Here is a 19,150-nt window from a genome sequence, read left to right on the forward strand (position 1 = left end):
TTTTAAAAAAATTAGTAAAATAAGATAAATAAATTAAAAACATTTTCTTGAATAAAAAAGAAAGTAAAACAATATAAAAACAGTTACATAGAAACTGGTAATGAATGAAAATGAGTAAAATTAACTGTTAAAGGTTAGTACTATTAGTGGAGCAGCAGCACGCACAATCATGTGTGCTTACGGACTGTATCCCTTGCAGACTGTATTGATATATATTGATATATAATGTAGGAACCAGAATATTAATAACAGAAAGAAACAACCCTTTTGTGTGAATGAGTGTAAAGGGGGGAGGGAGGTTTTTTGGGTTGGTGCACTAATTGTAAGTGTATCTTGTGTTTTTTATGTTGATTTAATTTTAAAAACAAAAAAAAAAAAAAACAAAAAAACGATATTATCGGACATCTCTAGTTTTTATGACATATAAGTAATAGAGGTAGATTCAAAGCAACTATGGGTCTAATATGAATATATGGTACTCTATGGTACTCTGGCGGCATCTAGTGGTTGAAGGGTGAATTTACACCTCTAATAGCGTTGGTGTATATTTCAAAGTGAAATGCTTGGATTCATTTGGTTTTCATGGAAAAAGCATAATAAAATAACAGCTTTACAGTATATTGAAAAATGGTCATTATAAGAGGGAGTCAATGGGGGACAAAAAGGTCCCAGGGAACTCCAATGTATACTCACTCAAAGACTTAGCACATTTTTTGATTAATTCCTTTACAACTCCTGTGGCCATATTTCATCCCGCTAACTTTTAAAACGAACATTTTGTTGTATGATGTCATCTTCAGACGGCAATAAAAAGTATTTAGCACTGTGGTGGTGAATGAAATCCCACCAAGTAGGAATTATTCATTAAAAAATCTAATATTTTCAAGCATAGAAAAACTATTGTGAGACTTTCTAAATAAAGTTTTTTGACAATATGAGAGCCTTCGAGACATGAAATAACATCGGTACCTGATAGTTTTAGTTCATGTAGACATTGTTATGCTTAAAACGTGCTTAATTATACTTGAAATAAGATTTCAAACAAACAAAGCAGCCCAAAAAGTCAGCAACTTGAAACTGCAAAGTGTGAAGCGAAGGACGGCTGGACCCACATAATTAGTCATACTTTTACATAAACTACTTCAAAATACTTCTGATGTGTTTTCTTTCTCAAACTTTGTTACTCTGTGTGACTCTACTCTGATTCTATTGGAATTACATTTTATTATATTCTGATTCTATTGTAAATATGATTGAATTCAATTCTTATTCTATTGTGATCGTATTCTTATCCTATTCAAATCCTTTTCTAATCCTAGTTTAATTCTGATTCCAAATCTGTTTCTATTCTGATTCTATTTTATTTATATTCTGATTCTATTTTAATTGTATTTTAATTCAATTCTGATTTTATTCTGATTCTATTGTGAATCTATTCTAATTCAGTTCTGATTCTTTTCCAATTATATTCTAATTATATTCTGACTCAAATCTGTTTCTTTTCTAATTGTATTCTGATTCTATTTTAATTCAATTCTGATTATTTTCTAATTGTATTCTGATTCTATTGTAATTGTATTCTGATTATATTCTAATTATATTCTCATTTAATTTGGATTCTATTCTAAATATATTCCGATTCATTTCTGATTCTATTCCAATTATATTCTGATTCTGTTCTAATTTCGTTTAAATTCTATTTTAATTATTTTCTGATTTAATTCTCATTCTATTCCATGTATACTGTATTTAGATTCTAATTCAATTCTGATTCTATTCTAATTGTATTCTGATTCTATTCTAATTATATTCTGATTTAATTTGGATTCTATTCTAAATCTATTCCGATTCATTTCTGATTCTATTCCAATTATATTCTGATTCTGTTCTAATTTCGTTTAAATTCTATTTTAATTATATTCTAATTTAATTCTCATTCTATTCCATATATATTTAGATTCTAGTTCAATTCTGATTCTATTCTAATTGTATTCTGATTCTATTCTAATTCCATTCTGATTTAATTTGGATTCTATTCTAAATCTATTCCGATTCATTTCTGATTCTATTCCAATACTATTCTGATTCTGTTCTAATTTCGTTTAAAATGGATTTGAATTATATTCTGATTTAATTCTCATTCTATTCCATTCATATTTTGATTATATTCTAATTAAATTCTGGTTCTATTGTAATTAAATTCTGATCCTATTCTGATTCTGTTCTAAGTATATTCTGATTTAATTCAGATTCTATTAGAAATCTGTTCTGATTAATTTATATTTATATTCTGATTGTTTTATTCTGTTTTAATTATATTCTAGTTCTATTCTGATTCTATTCTACTTATTTTATGATTCTATTCTAATTCTATTCTATTAATATTCTGATTCTATTCCGATTAAATTCTGATTGTGTTGTAATTCTATGATGATTCTATTCTAATTCAATTCCGATTGTTTTCGGATTCTATTCTGATTCTGCTGACGACCTTCAGATGTCCAGCTACAAGCGGGCCACTCTGGAAGAGGACGAGGTGTCCGACGCCCCGGCAGAGGCGGCGTCCTCTCCGGACAGAATGGAGGTCAGTGAATGCAACACGCAGACTGGAGTGGCGTGGACCACTTAGTCTCACGTGGTCACGTCTCCTCCAGGTGGGCTTCAGGAAGACCGGTGAGAATGTTCTGGCCAGAAGAACCAAGCTGGAGTTCGTGTTGTCGCTTCTGCTGCTCGTCACCCTGCTGGGTCTGCTGGCCTGTTTGCTGCTCCTCGGACTGGGTCTGGCACCAGGTAACGGCGCGGATCGGTGCCGTTCCCCGGCTCGCCCCGGCTCTAATTTCACTCGTCCTCTTTGGTGGCGGCCAGGCAGTGGGCGTGGCCTGTGCCTGACGGAGGCGTGCGTGAAGGTGGCCAGTCAGATGGTGGAGGCCATGGACCGTGGCGTGGACCCCTGCCAGGACTTCTACCAGTTCGCCTGCGGGGGGTGGATACGGAAGAACCCGCTTCCCGACGGACGCTCGCGCTGGTCCACCTTCAACAGCATCTGGGAGCAGAACCAGGCGCTCCTCAAGCACTTGCTGGGTGAGGCGGCCAGCAGCACGGTCCGTAAAAGCTCTTAACATCTGGTCTTTCCAATCAGAGAACGGGACATTTAACGGCAGCAGTGAGGCAGAGAAGAAGACTCAGTCCTACTACCTGTCCTGCCTCAATACCCAGAGAATCGAGGAACAAGGGGCGAAGCCTCTCGTCAACCTCATCGCCAAGGTAAGCAACTGCACCCGATCGCCCCATCAGGAGTTCCACTGCAGCCGGTCCTCAGCTGTGGGCCTCTGTGCTTCTTAGATCGGGGGCTGGAACATGACGGGACCCTGGGAGAAGGACAACTTCATGGAGGTTCTGAAGATGGTTTCGGGGCCGTACCGAGCCCAGCCCTTCTTCAGCGTGGGAGTCAGTGCCGACCCTAAGAACTCCAACAGCAACGTCATCCAGGTGACGGACGGCCATCGTTCGTACGAAACCGAACTTTTTAAGACTTCCCTGATTGGCAACAGAAGCAACATGTGATGTAGTCCACTAGGGGTGTGACACTTTGGGCACCTAACCATTCGATCCAACTCCGATTCCTGGGGTGACGATTCCATTCAGAATCGATTCTCCCGATATGTTATTTGTTATAGTAGTTACAATGAACATTTTTCAAAATAGTTTAAAGGTTAGAAAAGTTCCTTTTGGTTCCATGGAGATGGCCTGAAAAAAAAAAAATATATATATATATATATATATATATATATATATATATATATATATATATATATATATATATATATATATATATATATATATATATATATATATATATATATGTATATATATATATATATATATATATATATATATATATATATGTCTTAATTAGATTATCCCAAAAAATAGTGCTCGATACCGTGGTAGAGCGTAATATGTATGTGTGGGAAAAAAATCACAGGACTATTTCATCTCTACAGGCCTGTTTCATGAGGGTTTTCCTCAATCCTCAGGAGATTTCCTGAGATCTCCTGAGGATTGAGGAAAACCCTCATGAAACAGGCCTGTAGAGATGAAATAGTCCTGTGATTTTTTTCCCACACATACATATATATATATATATATATATATAAAATGAGATGTTCGATAATGGCTTTTTCGCCAATATCCGATATTCCGATATTGTCCAACTCTTAATTACAGATTTCGATATCAACCGATACGGATACGTACAGTTGTGGGATTAACACATTATTATGCCTAATCTTGTTGTGATGCCCCGCTGGATGCATTAAACCAGGGGTCACCAACCTTTTTGAAACCAAGAGCTACTTCTTGGGTACTGATTAATGCGAAGGGCTACCAGTTTGATACACACTTAAATAAATTGCCAGAAATAGCCAATTTGCTCAATTTACCTTTAACTCTATGTTATTATTAATAATTAAAGATATTTACACTTAATTGAACGGTTTAAAAGAGGAGAGAACACGAAAAAAATGACAATTAAATTTTGAAACATAGTTTATCTTCAATTTCGACTCTTTAAAATTCAAAATTCAACCGAAAAAAAGAAGAGAAAAACCAGCTAATTCGAATCTTTTTGAAAAAATTAAAAAAAGAATTTATGGAACATCATTAGTAGTTTTTCCTGATTAAGATTCATTTTAGAATTTGGATGACATGTTTTAAATAGCTTAAAATCCAATCTGCACTTTGTTAGAGTATATAACAAATTGGACCAAGCTATATTTCTAACAAAGACAAATCCTTTTTTCTTCTAGATTTTCCAGAACAAAATTTTTAAAAGAAATTCAAAAGACTTTGAAATAAGATTTAAATTTGATTCTACAGATTTTCTAGATTTGCCCGAATAATTTTTTTGCATTTTAATCATGATAAGTTTGAAGAAATATTTCACAAATATTCTTCGTCAAAAAAACAGAAGCTAAAATGAAGAATTAAATTAAAATTTATTTATTATTGTTTACAATAAAAAAATAAAAAATACTTGAACATTGATTTAAATTGTCAGGAAAGAAGAGGAAGGAATTTAACAGTTACTTCACTAGGTAACAGTTAGAGATGCTACCTCAGTAGAAGCATTTAAGTCCCATCTTAAAACTAATTTGTATAATCTAGCCTTTAAATAGACCCCCCTTTTTTAGACCAGTTGATCTGCCGTTTCTTTTCTTCTCTCCTCTTCTCCCCTGTCCCTTGCGAGGGGGAGTTGCATAGGTCCGGTGGCCATGGATGAAGTGCTGGCTGTCCAGAGTCGGGACCCCGGGTGGACCACTAGCCTGTGCATCGGTTGGGGACATCTCTGCGCTGCTGACCCGTCTCCGCTCGGGATGGTTTCCTGTTGGCCCCGCTGTGAACTGGACTCCCGCTGATGTGTTGGATCCACTGTGGACTGGACTTTCACAATGTTATGTCAGACCCACTCGACATCCATTGCTTTCGGTCTCCCCTAGAGGGGGGGGGGGTTACCCACATATGCGGTCCTCTCCAAGGTTTCTCATAGTCATTCACCGACGTCCCACTGGGGTGAGTTTTTCCTTGCCAGTATGTGGGCTCTGTACCGAGGATGTCGTTGTGGCTTGTACAGCCCTTTGAGACACTTGTGATTTAGGGCTATATAAATAAACATTGATTGATTGATTGAAAAGGTAAAAAGGTATATGTGTTTAAAAATCCTAAAAACATTTTTAAGGTTGTATTTTTTCTCTAAAATTGTCTTTCTGAAAGTTATAAGAAGCAAAGTAAAAAAAATAATGAATTTATTTAAACAAGTGAAGACCAAGTCTTTAAAATATTTTGTTGGATTTTCAAATTCTATTTGAGTTTTGTCTCTCTTAGAATTAAAAATGTCGAGCACAGCGAGACCAGCTTGCTAGTAAATAAATAAAATTTAAAAAATAGAGGCAGCTCACGGGTAAGTGCTGCTATTTGAGCTATTTTTAGAACAGGCCAGCGGGCTACTCATCTGGTCCTTACGGGCTACCTGGTGCCCGCGGGCACCGCGTTGGTGACCCCTGCATTAAACAATGTAACTTTACCACATACTTGCCAACACTCCCGTTTTTAGCGGGACAATCCCGGTATTCAGCGCCTCTCCCGACAACCTCCCGGCAGAGATTTTCTCCCAACAAACTCCCGGTATTCAGCCGGAGCTGGAGGCCACGCCCCCTCCAGCTCAATGCGGACCTGAGACTGAGTGGGGACAGCCTGTTCTCACGTCCGCTTTCCCACAATATAAACAGCTTGCCTGCCCAATGAACGGAGAAGTTAAAGAGGACAATACTGCCATCTAATGGATAGCCACCGGAACACTGAAATTCAAGTATTTTTTTTTTTCTATGTAAATAATATATATATATATATATATATATATATATATATATATATATATATATATATATATATATATATATATATATATATATATATATATATATATATATATATATATATATATAATTCACTGAAAGTCAAGTATTTCATACATATATATATATATATATATATATATATATATATATATATATATATATATATATATATATATATATATATATATATATATATATGAAATACTCGAGTTGGTGAATTCTAGCTGTAAATAACCACGCCCCCAACCACCAAAGCCCAAAGTGGTCCCCAACCTTTTTGTAGCTTGAAAATTTGTCCCACAGACCGGGTGGGGGGGGATTGTATTTATTATAATTTTTTTTTGTCATAAAGAAATACAATCATGTGTGTATCCGTGCAGACTGTATTGATCTATATTGATATATAATGTATATATTGTGTTTTTTATGTTGATTTAATTTAAAATAAATATATATATATATATTTATTTATTTATTTATTTTTCTTGTGCGGCCCGGTACCAATCGGTCCACGGTGGTTGGGGACCACTGTACTAGAGCATACTTGCCAACCTTGAGACCTCCGAATTCGGTAGATGGGGGGGTTGAGGTGTGTGTGGGGGGGGGGGGGGTTTGGTGGTAGCGGGGGTGTATATTGTAGCGTCCCGGAAGAGTTAGTGCTGCAAGGGGTTCTGGGTATTTGTTCTGTTGTGTTTATGTTGTGTTACGGTGCGGATGTTCTCCCGAAATGTGTTTGTCATTCTTGTTTGGTGTGGGTTCACAGTGTGGCGCGTATTTGTAACAGTGTTAAAGTTGTTTATACGGCTACCCTCGGTGTGACTTGTATGGCTGTTGACCAAGTATGCTTGGCATTCACTTAAGTGTGTGTAAAAGCCGCATATATTATGTGACTGGGCCGGCACGCTGTTTGCACGGAGGAAAAGTGGACGTGAAGAAAGGTTGTAGAAGACGCTAAAGGCAGTGCCTTTAAGGCAAGCCCCCGATATTGTTGTCCGGGTGGAAATCGGGAGAATGGATGCCCCGGGAGATTTTCCGGAGGGGCACTGAAATTTGGGAGTCTCCCGGGAAAATGGGGAGGGTTGGCAAGTGCGCCCTACGTCCGTGTTTTACCGGATATGTACCGCTCTGTACAGCGGAATTTTAAAAAGTTATTCATTTTACTTTTTGATACCGATAATTTCCGATATTACATTTTAAAGCATTTATCGGCCGATAATATCGGCAGTCCGATATTATCGGACATGTCTAAAAAAATATATATATATGTATATATTTTTGAAAATCAAGAATTGATTTAGAATCCACGGAGCCCCTAAAGGGACATGGAGGAATTTTTTTTTTTTATAAAATATTTTTATTTTTTAATTTTTTTTAGACATGTATCTCGTGAGCACGAGAAACTTTCTCGTGAGCACGAGAAACTTTCTCGTGCGCACAAGAAACTTTTTATACAATTATAAAAAATTAAAAAAATAAATTTGTAATTTTTATTTTATTTTTATTTTTTTAGACATACATGGGGGAAATTTAATTTTTTATAATTTTTTTAATTTTTAATTTTTTCTTAGACATGTATCTAAACTTTTTATAAAATTATTTAAAAAATTAATAAAATTTTATTTTTAATAAAAAAACATTTATAAAAAGAAACTATCTCGTGCACACGACAAAATTTCTCGTGTGTAAATAAATAAATCAAAATAAATTATAAAAAAAAAATTCTATTTTTTATAATTTTTCATTTTTTTTAGACATGTATCTCGTGCGCATGAGAAACTATCTCTCGCACATGAGAAACTTTGTTGTGTGCACGAGATAGTTTCTTTTTATAAAATTATTAAAAAAATAAAAAAATACAAATATTTTTTAAATAATTTTACAAAAAGTTTCTCGTGCGCACAAGATACATGTCTAAAAAAAATGAAAAATTATAAAAAATAGAATTTTTTTTTTATAATTTATTTTGATTTATTTATTTATTTTAGACATGTCGTGCGCAAGAGAAACTTTCTCGTGCACACAAGAAACTTTTTATAAAATTATAAAAAATAAAAATAAAAAATTTGTAATTTTTATTGTTTTAAATTTTTTTTAGACATACATGGGGGAAATTTTATTTTTTATGATTTTTTTTATTTTTTATTTTTTTTTAGACATGTATCTAAACTTTTTATAAAATTATTTAAAAAATAAATAAAATTGTATTTTTTAAAAAGAAATAATTTTATAAAAAGAAACTATCTCGTGGACACGACAAAATTTCTCGTGTGCGCGAGATAGTTTCTATTGCGCACGAGATACATGTCTTAAAAAAATAAAATAAAAAAATTATACATTTTTATTTTTTATAATTTTATAAATTATAAAAAATTTAAGTTTATAATTTTTTTAAATTTTTTATAATTTTATAAAGCATAAAAAAAAAATGTTTTTTATTTTTTTTTATTTTATTTTTTTTAGACATGTATCTCGTGCGCATGAGAAACTCTCTCACACACGAGAAACTTTGTCGTGTGCACGAGATAGTTTCTTTTTATAAAATTATTTAAAAAATAAAAATATTTTTTAAATAATTTTACAAAAAGTTTCTCGTGCGCACAAGATACATGTCTAAAAAAAATGAAAAATAAAAAATAGATATTTTTTTTAATAATTTATTTTTATTTATTTATTTATTTTAGACATGTATCTCGTGAGCACGAGAAACTATGTCGTGCGCAAGAGAAACTTTCTCGTGCGCACAAGAAACTTTTTATAAAATTATAAAAAATAAAAATAAAAAATTTGTAATTTTTATTTTATTTTTATTTTTTTTTAGACATACATGGGGGAAATTTTATTTTTTATGATTTTTTAAATTTTTTATTTTTTTTTAGACATGTATCTAAACTTTTTATAAAATTATTTTAAAAAACTATCTCTCGCACACGAAAATCTTTGTCGTGTGCACGAGATAGTTTCTTTTTATAAAATTATTTAAAAAAAAAAAAAAAAAATTTATTTTTTAAATAATTTTATAAAAAGTTTCTCGTGCGCATAAGATACATGTCTAAAAAAAAAATTTAAAAAATTGTAAAAAATAGAATTTCCCCCATGTCCCTTTAGGGGCACCGTAAGAATCTGGATGAATAATGAATAAGAATCGCGTTTGGGATGTGAATTGATAGATTCCATGTTTAACGACTCAGCACAACTAGTTGGACGTATAGATGACGGAAATTTCATTTACAAGTTCTCTTTATGTATTTTTTGCTCCTAAAATGAATCTTGTAGCCATTTTCCCCATAAAATCAATTAGTTTTTAAGAAATAAGTGCCAATGTCATGTTCCGTGCACCCATCCAGGTGGACCAATCAGGTCTCTTCCTGCCGTCCCGGGACTATTACCTCAACAAGACAGCCAATGAGAAGGTGAGAATGTTCCGCAGCATGACAACGTTGTCGGAGCTGCTCCTGACTGCTCCGTCCAGGTCTTACTGGCGTACCTGGACTACATGGTGGAACTGGGCACGCTGCTGGGCGGGGCCAGAGCCTCCACCCAGCTTCAAATGCAGCAGATACTGGACTTTGAGACGGCCCTGGCCAACATCACCGTGCCGCAGGACCAGCGACGGGACGAAGAGAAGATCTACCACAAAGTGACCATATCCGAGCTGCAGGTGAGGTGGGCGGGGCTACGGGCAAACAAGGAGCATTGTCGCTTTGTTGATGTTCAGCTCCGCACCGCTCGGTTATTAGTCACCACGGCAACCGTTGCTAGGTGCTGTTGCTATATGACTGCATCCCCTTAGAAAGCAATTCATTACATAACGACGGTGGGGGCATCAGCTGTGGAACATCACACACACACACACACACACACACACACACACACACACACACTGTCCAGTGGTCATAAATCGCCATGAGGCCAAGATGGAAGGCGAGATGACAATCCATACAGAAATAAACACGCTAATACAGCAACACTGTGTATCGGCCGATACCAATAATAATCCACTAACCTTTTTTTCTTCATTCCTCTTTCGATAATGTACTTTTTTTTTTTCTCCATTATTTTGAATGTGAGAGGCGGGGGGGTAGACCCTGGAGTGTTGCCTGCTTCTTAGTTTGGACTGGGAGTGTCCCGGTCTGATATTGATATCGGATATTGGTCTGATATCAGCAAAAAAAACAACAAGCATGGAATTATATGGCCTTGTATGTAAAATGTGCGATACAAGCAGCCTTTCAGTGTGTTTACTTGTGTGCAATATCATGTGCAATACAAGCAGTCCTGCAGCGTGTTGACTTGTGTGCGATATCATGTGCGATACAAGCAGTCCTGCAGCGGGTTGACTTGCGTGCGATATAATGTGCAATACAAGCAATCTCTGCAACTTGTTTACTTGTGTGTGATATGTGCGATACAAGCAGTCCTGCAGTGTGTTGACTTGTGTGCGATATCATGAGCGATCCAAGCAGCCCTCCAGCGTGTTTACTTGTGTGTGATATCATGTGCGATACAAGCAGTCCTGCAGCATGTTGACTTGTGTGCGATATAATGTGCGATGCAAGCAGTCCTGCAGCGTGTTGACTTGTGTGCAATATCATGAGCAATACAAGCAGCCTTGCAGCTTGTTTACTTGTGTGTGATATCATGTGCGATACAAGCAACCCTGCAACTTGTTTACTTGTGTGTGATATTATGTGCGATACAAGCAGTCCTGCATTGTGTTGACTTGTGTGCGATTTCATGAGCGATACAAGCAGCCCTGCAGCTTGTTTACTTGTGTGTGATATGTGCGATACAAGCAGTCCTGCAGCATGTTGACTTGTGTGCGATATAATGTGCAATACAAGCAACCCGGCAACTTGTTTACTTGTGTGTGATGTTATGTGCGATACAAGCAGTCCTGCAGTGTGTTGACTTGTGTGTGATATCATAAGCGATACAAGCATCCCTGCAGCTTGTTTAATTGTGTGTGATATCATGTGCGATACAAGCAGTCCTGCAGCGTGTTGACTTGTGTGCGATATCATGTGCGATACAAGCGGTCTTGCAGCGTGTTTACTTGTGTGTGTGATATCATGTGCGATACAAGGAGTCCTGCAGCGTGTTGACTTGTGTGCGATATCATGAGCGATACAAGCAACCCTGCAACTTGTTGAATTGTGTGCGATGTCATGGGCGATACAAGGAGCCCTGCAACTTGTTTACGTGTGTGTGTGTGTGTGTGTGTGTGTGTGTGTGTGTGTGTGTGTGTGTGTGTGTGTGTGTGTGTGTGTGTGTGTGTGATATCATGTGCAATACAAGCAGACCTGCAGCATGTTGACTTCTGTGCAATGTCATGGGCGATACAAGCAACCCTGCAACTTGTTTACATGTGGGTGTGATATCATGTTCGATAAAAGCAGTCCTGCAACGTGTTGACTTGTGTGCAATATCATGTGCGATACAAGCAGGCCGGCAGCGTATTTACTTGTGTGTGATATCATGTGCGATACAAGCAGTCATGCAGCGTGTTGACTTGTGTGCGATATCATGTGCGATACAAGCAGTCCTGCAGCGTGTTGACTTGTGTGCGTTATCATGTGCGATACAAATGGTCCTGCAGCGTGTGTAGTAGTGCTTTTTTTATCAGGCCTTTTACAGGCCAGGTAAATGATGTGGCAGGCCACAACAGAATTATTTGGCTGACCACAATGATGTGGCAGGCCACCTTAGATCAAGTGGAGGGCCACCTTAAATGATGTGGATGGCCACCTTAGATGAAGTGACGACCACATTGTAGCAAGCCACTTTAAATAACGTGGCGTGCCACATTAGATGATGTAGAGGGCTACCTTCGATGAATTGGCGGGCCACCTTCGATGAATTGGCGGACCACCTTAAACGACATGGCGGGCCACCTGAGATGAAGTGACGGACCACTTTAAATGATGTGGCAGGCCACCTTCGATGAATTGGCGGACCACCTTAAACGACATGGCGGGCCACCTGAGATGAAGTGACGGACCACTTTAAATGATGTGGCAGGCCACCTTAGATGAAATGGCGGGCCACCTTAAACGACGTGGCGGGCCACCTTAGGTGAATTGTCGGGCCACCTTAGATGACGTGCCACTTTAAATGATGTAGAGGGCCACTTTAAATGATGTGGCGGGCCACCTTAGATGACATGACGGGCCACTTTAAATGACGTGGCGGGCCACCTTAGATGACGTGACGGGCCACTTTAAATGATGTGGCGGGCCACAGATGACGTGACGGGCCACTTTAAATGATGTGACGGGCCACTTTAAATGATGTGGCGGGCCACCTTAGATGACGTGGCGGGCCACTTTAAATCATGTGGCGGGCCACCTTAAATCATGTAGTGGGCCACCTTAGATGATTTGGCGGGCCACCTTAGATGAAATGGCGGGCCACCTTAAACGACGTGGCGGGCCACCTTAGGTGAATTCTCGGGCCACCTTAGATGATGTGCCACTTTAAATGATGTAGAGGGCCACTTTAAATGATGTGGCGGGCCACATTAGATGACATGACGGGCCACTTTAAATGACGTGGCGGGCCACCTTAGATGACGTGATGGGCCACTTTAAATCATGTGGCGGGCCACCTTAAATCATGTGGCGGGCCACATTAAATCATGTAGTGGGCCACCTTAGATGATTTGGCGGGCCACCTTAGATGAAATGGCGGGCCACCTTCGATGAATTGGCGGGCCACCTTAAACGACGTGGCGGGCCACCTGAGATGAAGTAACGGACCACTTTAAATGATGTGGCAGGCCACCTTAGATGAAATGGCGGGCCACCTTAAACGACGTGGCGGGCCACCTTAGGTGACGTGCCACTTTAAATGATGTAGAGGGCCACTTTAAATGATGTGGCGGGCCACCTTAGATGACATGACGGGCCACTTTAAATGACGTGGCGGGCCACCTTAGATGACGTGACGGGCCACTTTAAATCATGTGGCGGGCCACCTTAAATCATGTGGCGGGCCACCTTAAATCATGTAGTGGGCCACCTTAGATGATTTGGCGGGCCACCTTAGATGAAATGGCGGGCCACCTTCGATGAATTGGCGGGCCACCTTAAACGACGTGGCGGGCCACCTGAGATGAAGTGACGGACCACTTTAAATGATGTGGCAGGCCACTTTAGATGAAATGGCGGGCCACCTTAAACGACGTGGCGGGCCACCTTAGGTGACGTGCCACCTTAGGTGACGTGCCACATTAAATGATGTAGAGGGCCACTTTAAATGATGTGGCGGGCCACCTTAGATGACGTGACGGGCCACTTTAAATGATGTGGCGGGCCACCTTAGATGACGTGGCGGGTCCACATTAAATCATGTGGCGGGCCACATTAAATGATGTGGATGCTAACAGTTAGCATGCTAACAGTTAGCATGCTAAACTACAAAAATGGTTAAATGTACGGCAGGTAGAAGAATGAAACACTCTGCCACTAGATGGCAGAAGATACACAACTATTGCATAATTGCCATCAGCATACAGCAGAATAAGTCCTGGCTGTCATCTTCAGACGCTGGCGCCGGCAGTGGACTGGCTGGACTTCCTGTCGTCGTCTTTGTTGCCTCTGGAACTCAACGACACCGAACTTGTTGTGGTCTACGCCTGGGAATATCTGCAACAAGTCTCAGAACTCATCAACCGGACGGAGCACAGGTGATACTCACACGCAATCATAATAATCACACAATCATCATACAGTCGTTTATCGCTGTTAATACACTGTTAATACACCATACTGAACAGCGCCCAATACTGCTGTGGTATTGATATTTTTCATGCAAAATTAGCACAAAAAAAAGTTAGCATGCTAACAGTTAGCATGTGTCATGTACCAATTTATATGACTCTGAGGCTTTCGGCTGCAAAATTGGCTAAAAATGTAAGCATGTTAACAATTAGAACATGGCAAGTACCAAGTTATGTGATCCTGAGGCGTTCGGCTACAAAATTGGCACAAAAAAAATTAGCACATGACGTTAGCATGCCAACAGTTAACATGTGTCAAGTACTGAATGATATGACTAAAGCGTTCGGCTGCAAAATTGGCTGAAAAGGTTGGCATGCTAACAGTTAACACGTGTCAAGTACGAAGTTATATGAGTCTGAGGCGGTTGACTGCAAAATTGGCACAAAAAAGTTAGCACATAATGTTAGCATGTGTCGAGTACTGAAATATATGAGTAAAGCGTTCGGCTGCAAAATTGGCTGAAAAGGTTGGCATTCTAACAGTTAACACGTGTCAAGTACGAAGTTATATGAGTCTGTGGCGTTTGGCTGCAAAATTGGCACAGAATAGTTAGCATATAAGTTTAACATGCTAACAGTTAGCATGTGTCAAGTAGTGAGTTTTATGACTAAAGCGTTGGGCTACAAAACAGTTAGTAATGCTGTCTGAGGCTGAGCCAATCAGTAGCCGACAATGATTGTTTTGGTCTGGAGTGGCCAATACTATTGGACTATTGATATTTTTACTTCTTTTAGCCATTTTCATGCTTGAAATGCTTAATTTAGGGCAACGGTGAAGTAGAATATGCTTTGTTACTAATAGCACAAAGTAAAAAAGGACGTTGTTGTCAGATAGTTTGGCATATTTTAATAGATCTACATTGTATTGTTTTTAGTATCTTTCACCTTCAATGTGCCCCCCCCCTCTCAGCCCTCGCTGGAAAACGTTTGGACACCCCTGTGGTAGAATTTGCTGGGAAAAAAACCTGATGTGTTGAAGCACAATATATGAAGCAAGAAATGGCGAGAAAGGACTGTAATCACGCAATCATTATATCTGCTGCCCCCTTCTGTCAATAACAGTTACTACAGGCACCGATGATGATCTCTGTGTGTGTGTGTGTGTGTGTGTGTGTGTGTGTGTACGTACATGTGTGTGTGTGTGTGTGTGTGTGTGTGTGTGTGTGTGTGTGTGTGTGTGTGTGTGTGTGTGTGTGTGTGTGTGTGCAGTCTGTTGAACAATTACATGATATGGACGCTAGTTCAGAAAAGCGTCGCTAGTCTGGATCAACGTTTTGAGAACGCTCAGGATAAACTACTGGAAAGTCTCTACGGGACAAAGAAGGTACTTGCAGCATTTTAACGAGTATTAGTGGAAGTAGTACACTGACGAGTAATGTGTGTGTGTGTGTGTGTGTGCGGGTGTGTTGCAGTCGTGCACGCCACGCTGGCAGACGTGTATCGGGAACACTGACGAAACTCTTGGCTTTGCATTGGGGGCGCTCTTTGTCAAAGCCACCTTCGACAAGCACAGCAAGGAGATTGTAAGTCCAAAGGGGTCAAAGGGCATCAAATGGTGTCTCGGGGGTCTGAAGGGGTCAAAGGGTGTTTGAAGGCGTCAAAGGGGGTCTAAAGGGGTCAAAAGGCATCTAAAGAAGTCAAAGCGGGTCTAAAGTGCATCTATGGGGATCAAAGGGGGTCTGAAGGCATCTAAGAAGGTCAAAGCAGGTCTAAAGTGCATCTATGGGGGTATAAGGGGGTCTGAAGGCGTCAAAGGGGGTCCAAAGAGGTCAAAAGGCATCTAAAGAAGTCAAAGCGGGTCTAAAGTGTATCTATTGGTATGAAAGGGGGTTTGAAGGTGTCTAAGAAGGTCAAAGGGGGTCTAAAGTGCATCTATGGGGGTAAAAGGGGGTCTGAAGGCGTCTAAGGGGGTCTAAAGTGCATCTATGGGAGTCAAAAGGGGCCTGAAGGCGTCTAAGAAGGTCAAAGGGGGTCTAAAGTGCATCTATGGGGGTAAAAGGGGGTCTGAAGGCGTCTAAGGGGGTCTAAAGTGCATCTATGGGAGTCAAAAGGGGCCTGAAGGCGTCTAAGAAGGTCAAAGGGGGTCTAAAGTGCATCTATAGGGGTAAAAGGGGGTCTGAAGGCGTCTAAGGGGGTCTAAAGTGCATCTATGGGAGTCAAAAGGGGTCTGAAGGCGTCTAAGGTCAAATGGGCTCTAAAGTGCATCTATGGGGGTAAAAGGGTGTCTGAAGGCGTCAAAGGGGGTCCAAAGAGGTCAAAAGACATCTAAAGAAGTCAAAGTGGGTTTAAAGTGTATCTATGGGTATGGAAGGGGGTTTGAAGGCGTCTAATAAGGTCAAAGAGGGTCCAAAGTGCATCTATGGGGGTAAAAGGGGGTCTGAAGACGCCTAAGGGGGTCAAAGGGGGTCTAAAGTGCATATGGACGGCGTGGCGAAGTTGGTAGAGCGGCTGTGCCAGCAATCGGAGTGTTGCTGGTTACTGGGGTTCAATTCCCACCTTCTACCTTCCTAGTCACGTCCGTTGTGTCCTTGGGCAAGACACTTCACCCTTGCTCCTGATGGCTGCTGATTAGCGCCTTGCATGGCAGCTCCCGCCATCAGTGTGTGAATGTGTGTGTGAATGGGTAAATGTGGAAATACTGTCAAAGCGCTTTGAGTACCTTGAAGGTAGAAAAGCGCTATACAAGTATAACCCATTTATCATTTATTTATTATCTATGGGGGTAAAAGGGGGTCTGAAGGCGTCAAAGGGGGTCTAAAGCGCATCTTTGGGAGTCAAAGGGGTCAAATGGCATCTGAAAGGGTCAAACGGTATCTCAGGGGTATAAAGGGAAAAAACAATGTCTAAAGGCGTCTAAGGGTTTTAAATGGGTCAAAAGGCATCTGGGGGTCAAAGTGGGTCTAAAGTGCATATAAGGGGGTCAAAAGGGGTCTGAAGTGCATCTAAAGGGGCGAAAGGGGGTCTAAAGTGCATCTAAGGGGGCCAAAGGGGGTCTAAAGTGCATCTAAGGCAGCCAAAGGGGGTCTAAAGTGCATCTAAGAGGGCCAGAGGGGTCTAAAGTGCATCTAAGGGGGCCAAAGGGGGTCTAAAGTGCATCTAAGAGGGCCAAAGGGGGTCTAAAGTGCATCTAAGTGGGCTAAAGGGGGTCAAAGTGCATCTAAGGGGGCCAAATGGGGTCTAAAGTGCATCTAAGGGGGCCAAAGGGGGTCTAACGTGCATCTAAAAGGGCCAAAGAGGGTCTAAAGTACAATTTAGGGGGCTAAAGGGGGTCTAAAGTGCATCTAAGAGGGCAAACGGGGGTCTAAAGTGCATATAAGGGGGCCAAAGGGGGTCTAAAGTGCATCTAAGAGGGCTAAAGAGGGTCTAAAGTGCATCTAAGGGGGCAAAAGGGGGTCTAAAGTGCATCTAAGGGGGCCAAAGAGGGTCTAAAGTGCATCTAAGAGGGCCAAAGGGGGTCTAAAGTGCATCTAAGGGGGACGAAGGGGGTCTAAAGTGCATATAAGGGGGACGAAGGGGGTCTAAAGTGCATATAAGGGGGACGAAGGGGGTCTAAAGTGCATATAAGGGAGCCAAAGGGGGTCTAAAGTGCATCTAAGGGGGCCAAAGGGGGTCTAAAGTGCATCTAAGGGGCCCAAAGGGGGTCTCAAGTGCATCTAATTGGGCTAAAGGGGGTCTCAAGTGCATCTAAGGGGGTCGAAGGGGGTCTAAAGTGCATCTAAGGGGGCCAAAGGTGGTCTAAAGTGCATCTAAGGGGGTCAAAAGGCATCTAAGGCGGTGAAAGGGGATCTAAAGGCGTCTTAAGGGGTCAAAGGGCATCTAAAAGTGTCTAAAGAGGTGAAAGGGCATCCAAAGGGTTCAAATGGCGTCTGAAAGCATATAAGGGTTCTAAAGGGCTCAAAGGACGTAAGGGGTCTTAAGGGGTCAAAAGGTATTTAAGGCGGCGGTCAAAGGGGGTCTAAAGTGCATCTAAGGGTTCAAAGGGCATCTAAGGATGTAAGTGGGGTCTAAAGGGGGTGAGAGGGCATCTAAAGAGGTCAAATGGCGTCTGTAAGGGTCAAACAGTGTCTAAGGGGTCAGTGTCTAAAGGTGTCTGGGCATCAGAGGGTGTCTAAGGGTTCAAAAGTGGTCAAAGGACGTCTAAGGGGGTCTAAAGTGCATCTAAGGGGGTCAAAGGGGCTCTGAAGTGCATATAAGGCGGTCAAAGGGGGTCTAAAGTGCATCTAAGTGGGTCAAAGGGGGTCTGAAGGCATCAAAGGGTGTCTTAGGGGTCAAATGGGAATATTAGGGTGTCAGTGGGGTCTAAAAAGGATGAAAGGGCATCTTAAGAGGTCAAATGGCATTTGAAATGGTCAAACAGTGTCTAAGGGGTCTAAATGGGTCAAACAGTGTCTGAAGGCGTTTAAGGGCATAAAAGGGTATCTTAGGGTTCTAAAGGGCTCAAAGAATGTCTAAGGGGGTCTAAAGTGCATTTAAGTGGGTCAAAGAGGGTCTGAAGGAGTCTTAATGCATCAAAGGGTGTCTATGGGTTGAGAAAAGGCATCCAAGGGTGTCAAAGGGGGTCTAAAGAGGTTAAAAGGCATATGAACGTGTCTGAAGGCATCTAAGGGGATCTGAGGGTTCTAAAGGGCTCAAAGGATTTGTAAGGGGGTCTTAAGGGCTCAAAAGCCATCTAAGGGAGTCTAAAGTGCATCTAAGGAGTCAAAGGGGGTCTATAAGCGTCTAAGGGGGTCACAGGGGATCTTTAAGTCAAAGGCGTCTAAGGGGTTCAAAGAGGATCTTAAGGGGTCAAAGGGGGTCTGAAGGCATCTAAGGGGGTCAAAGGGGATCTTAAGGAGTTAAAGGGGGTCTGAAGTGCATCTAAGGCGATCAAAGGGGGTCTGAAGGCGTCTAAGGGGGTCAAAAGGGTTTTAAGGCATCTAAGGGGGTCAAAGGGGATCTTAAGGAGTTAAAGGGGGTC

The 19,150-nt window shown here is 40.5% G+C and overlaps 1 protein-coding gene across 2 annotated transcripts in view; it reads left to right on the forward strand.

Annotated features, from left to right (window-relative positions):
- The window catches only part of ece2b (endothelin converting enzyme 2b), a 52,711-nt gene that overhangs the window by 16,100 nt on the left and 17,461 nt on the right, over positions 1–19,150 (forward strand). For both annotated transcript variants that reach the window (XR_009827499.1, XM_062060836.1), the window contains exons 2-11: positions 2,498–2,584; positions 2,655–2,790; positions 2,866–3,081; positions 3,140–3,264; positions 3,343–3,489; positions 9,761–9,826; positions 9,886–10,074; positions 13,958–14,100; positions 15,403–15,517; positions 15,606–15,716. Coding sequence is in view for 1 of the 2 variants with exons in the window: in XM_062060836.1 (XP_061916820.1) it covers positions 2,498–2,584; positions 2,655–2,790; positions 2,866–3,081; positions 3,140–3,264; positions 3,343–3,489; positions 9,761–9,826; positions 9,886–10,074; positions 13,958–14,100; positions 15,403–15,517; positions 15,606–15,716 (1,335 nt within the window). In the remaining variant the exon portion in view is untranslated. The remainder of the gene's footprint in view (positions 1–2,497; positions 2,585–2,654; positions 2,791–2,865; positions 3,082–3,139; positions 3,265–3,342; positions 3,490–9,760; positions 9,827–9,885; positions 10,075–13,957; positions 14,101–15,402; positions 15,518–15,605; positions 15,717–19,150) is intronic.

Source organism: Entelurus aequoreus, linkage group LG10, assembly GCF_033978785.1.
Source record: "Entelurus aequoreus isolate RoL-2023_Sb linkage group LG10, RoL_Eaeq_v1.1, whole genome shotgun sequence".
NCBI classification, from domain to species: domain Eukaryota; kingdom Metazoa; phylum Chordata; class Actinopteri; order Syngnathiformes; family Syngnathidae; genus Entelurus; species Entelurus aequoreus.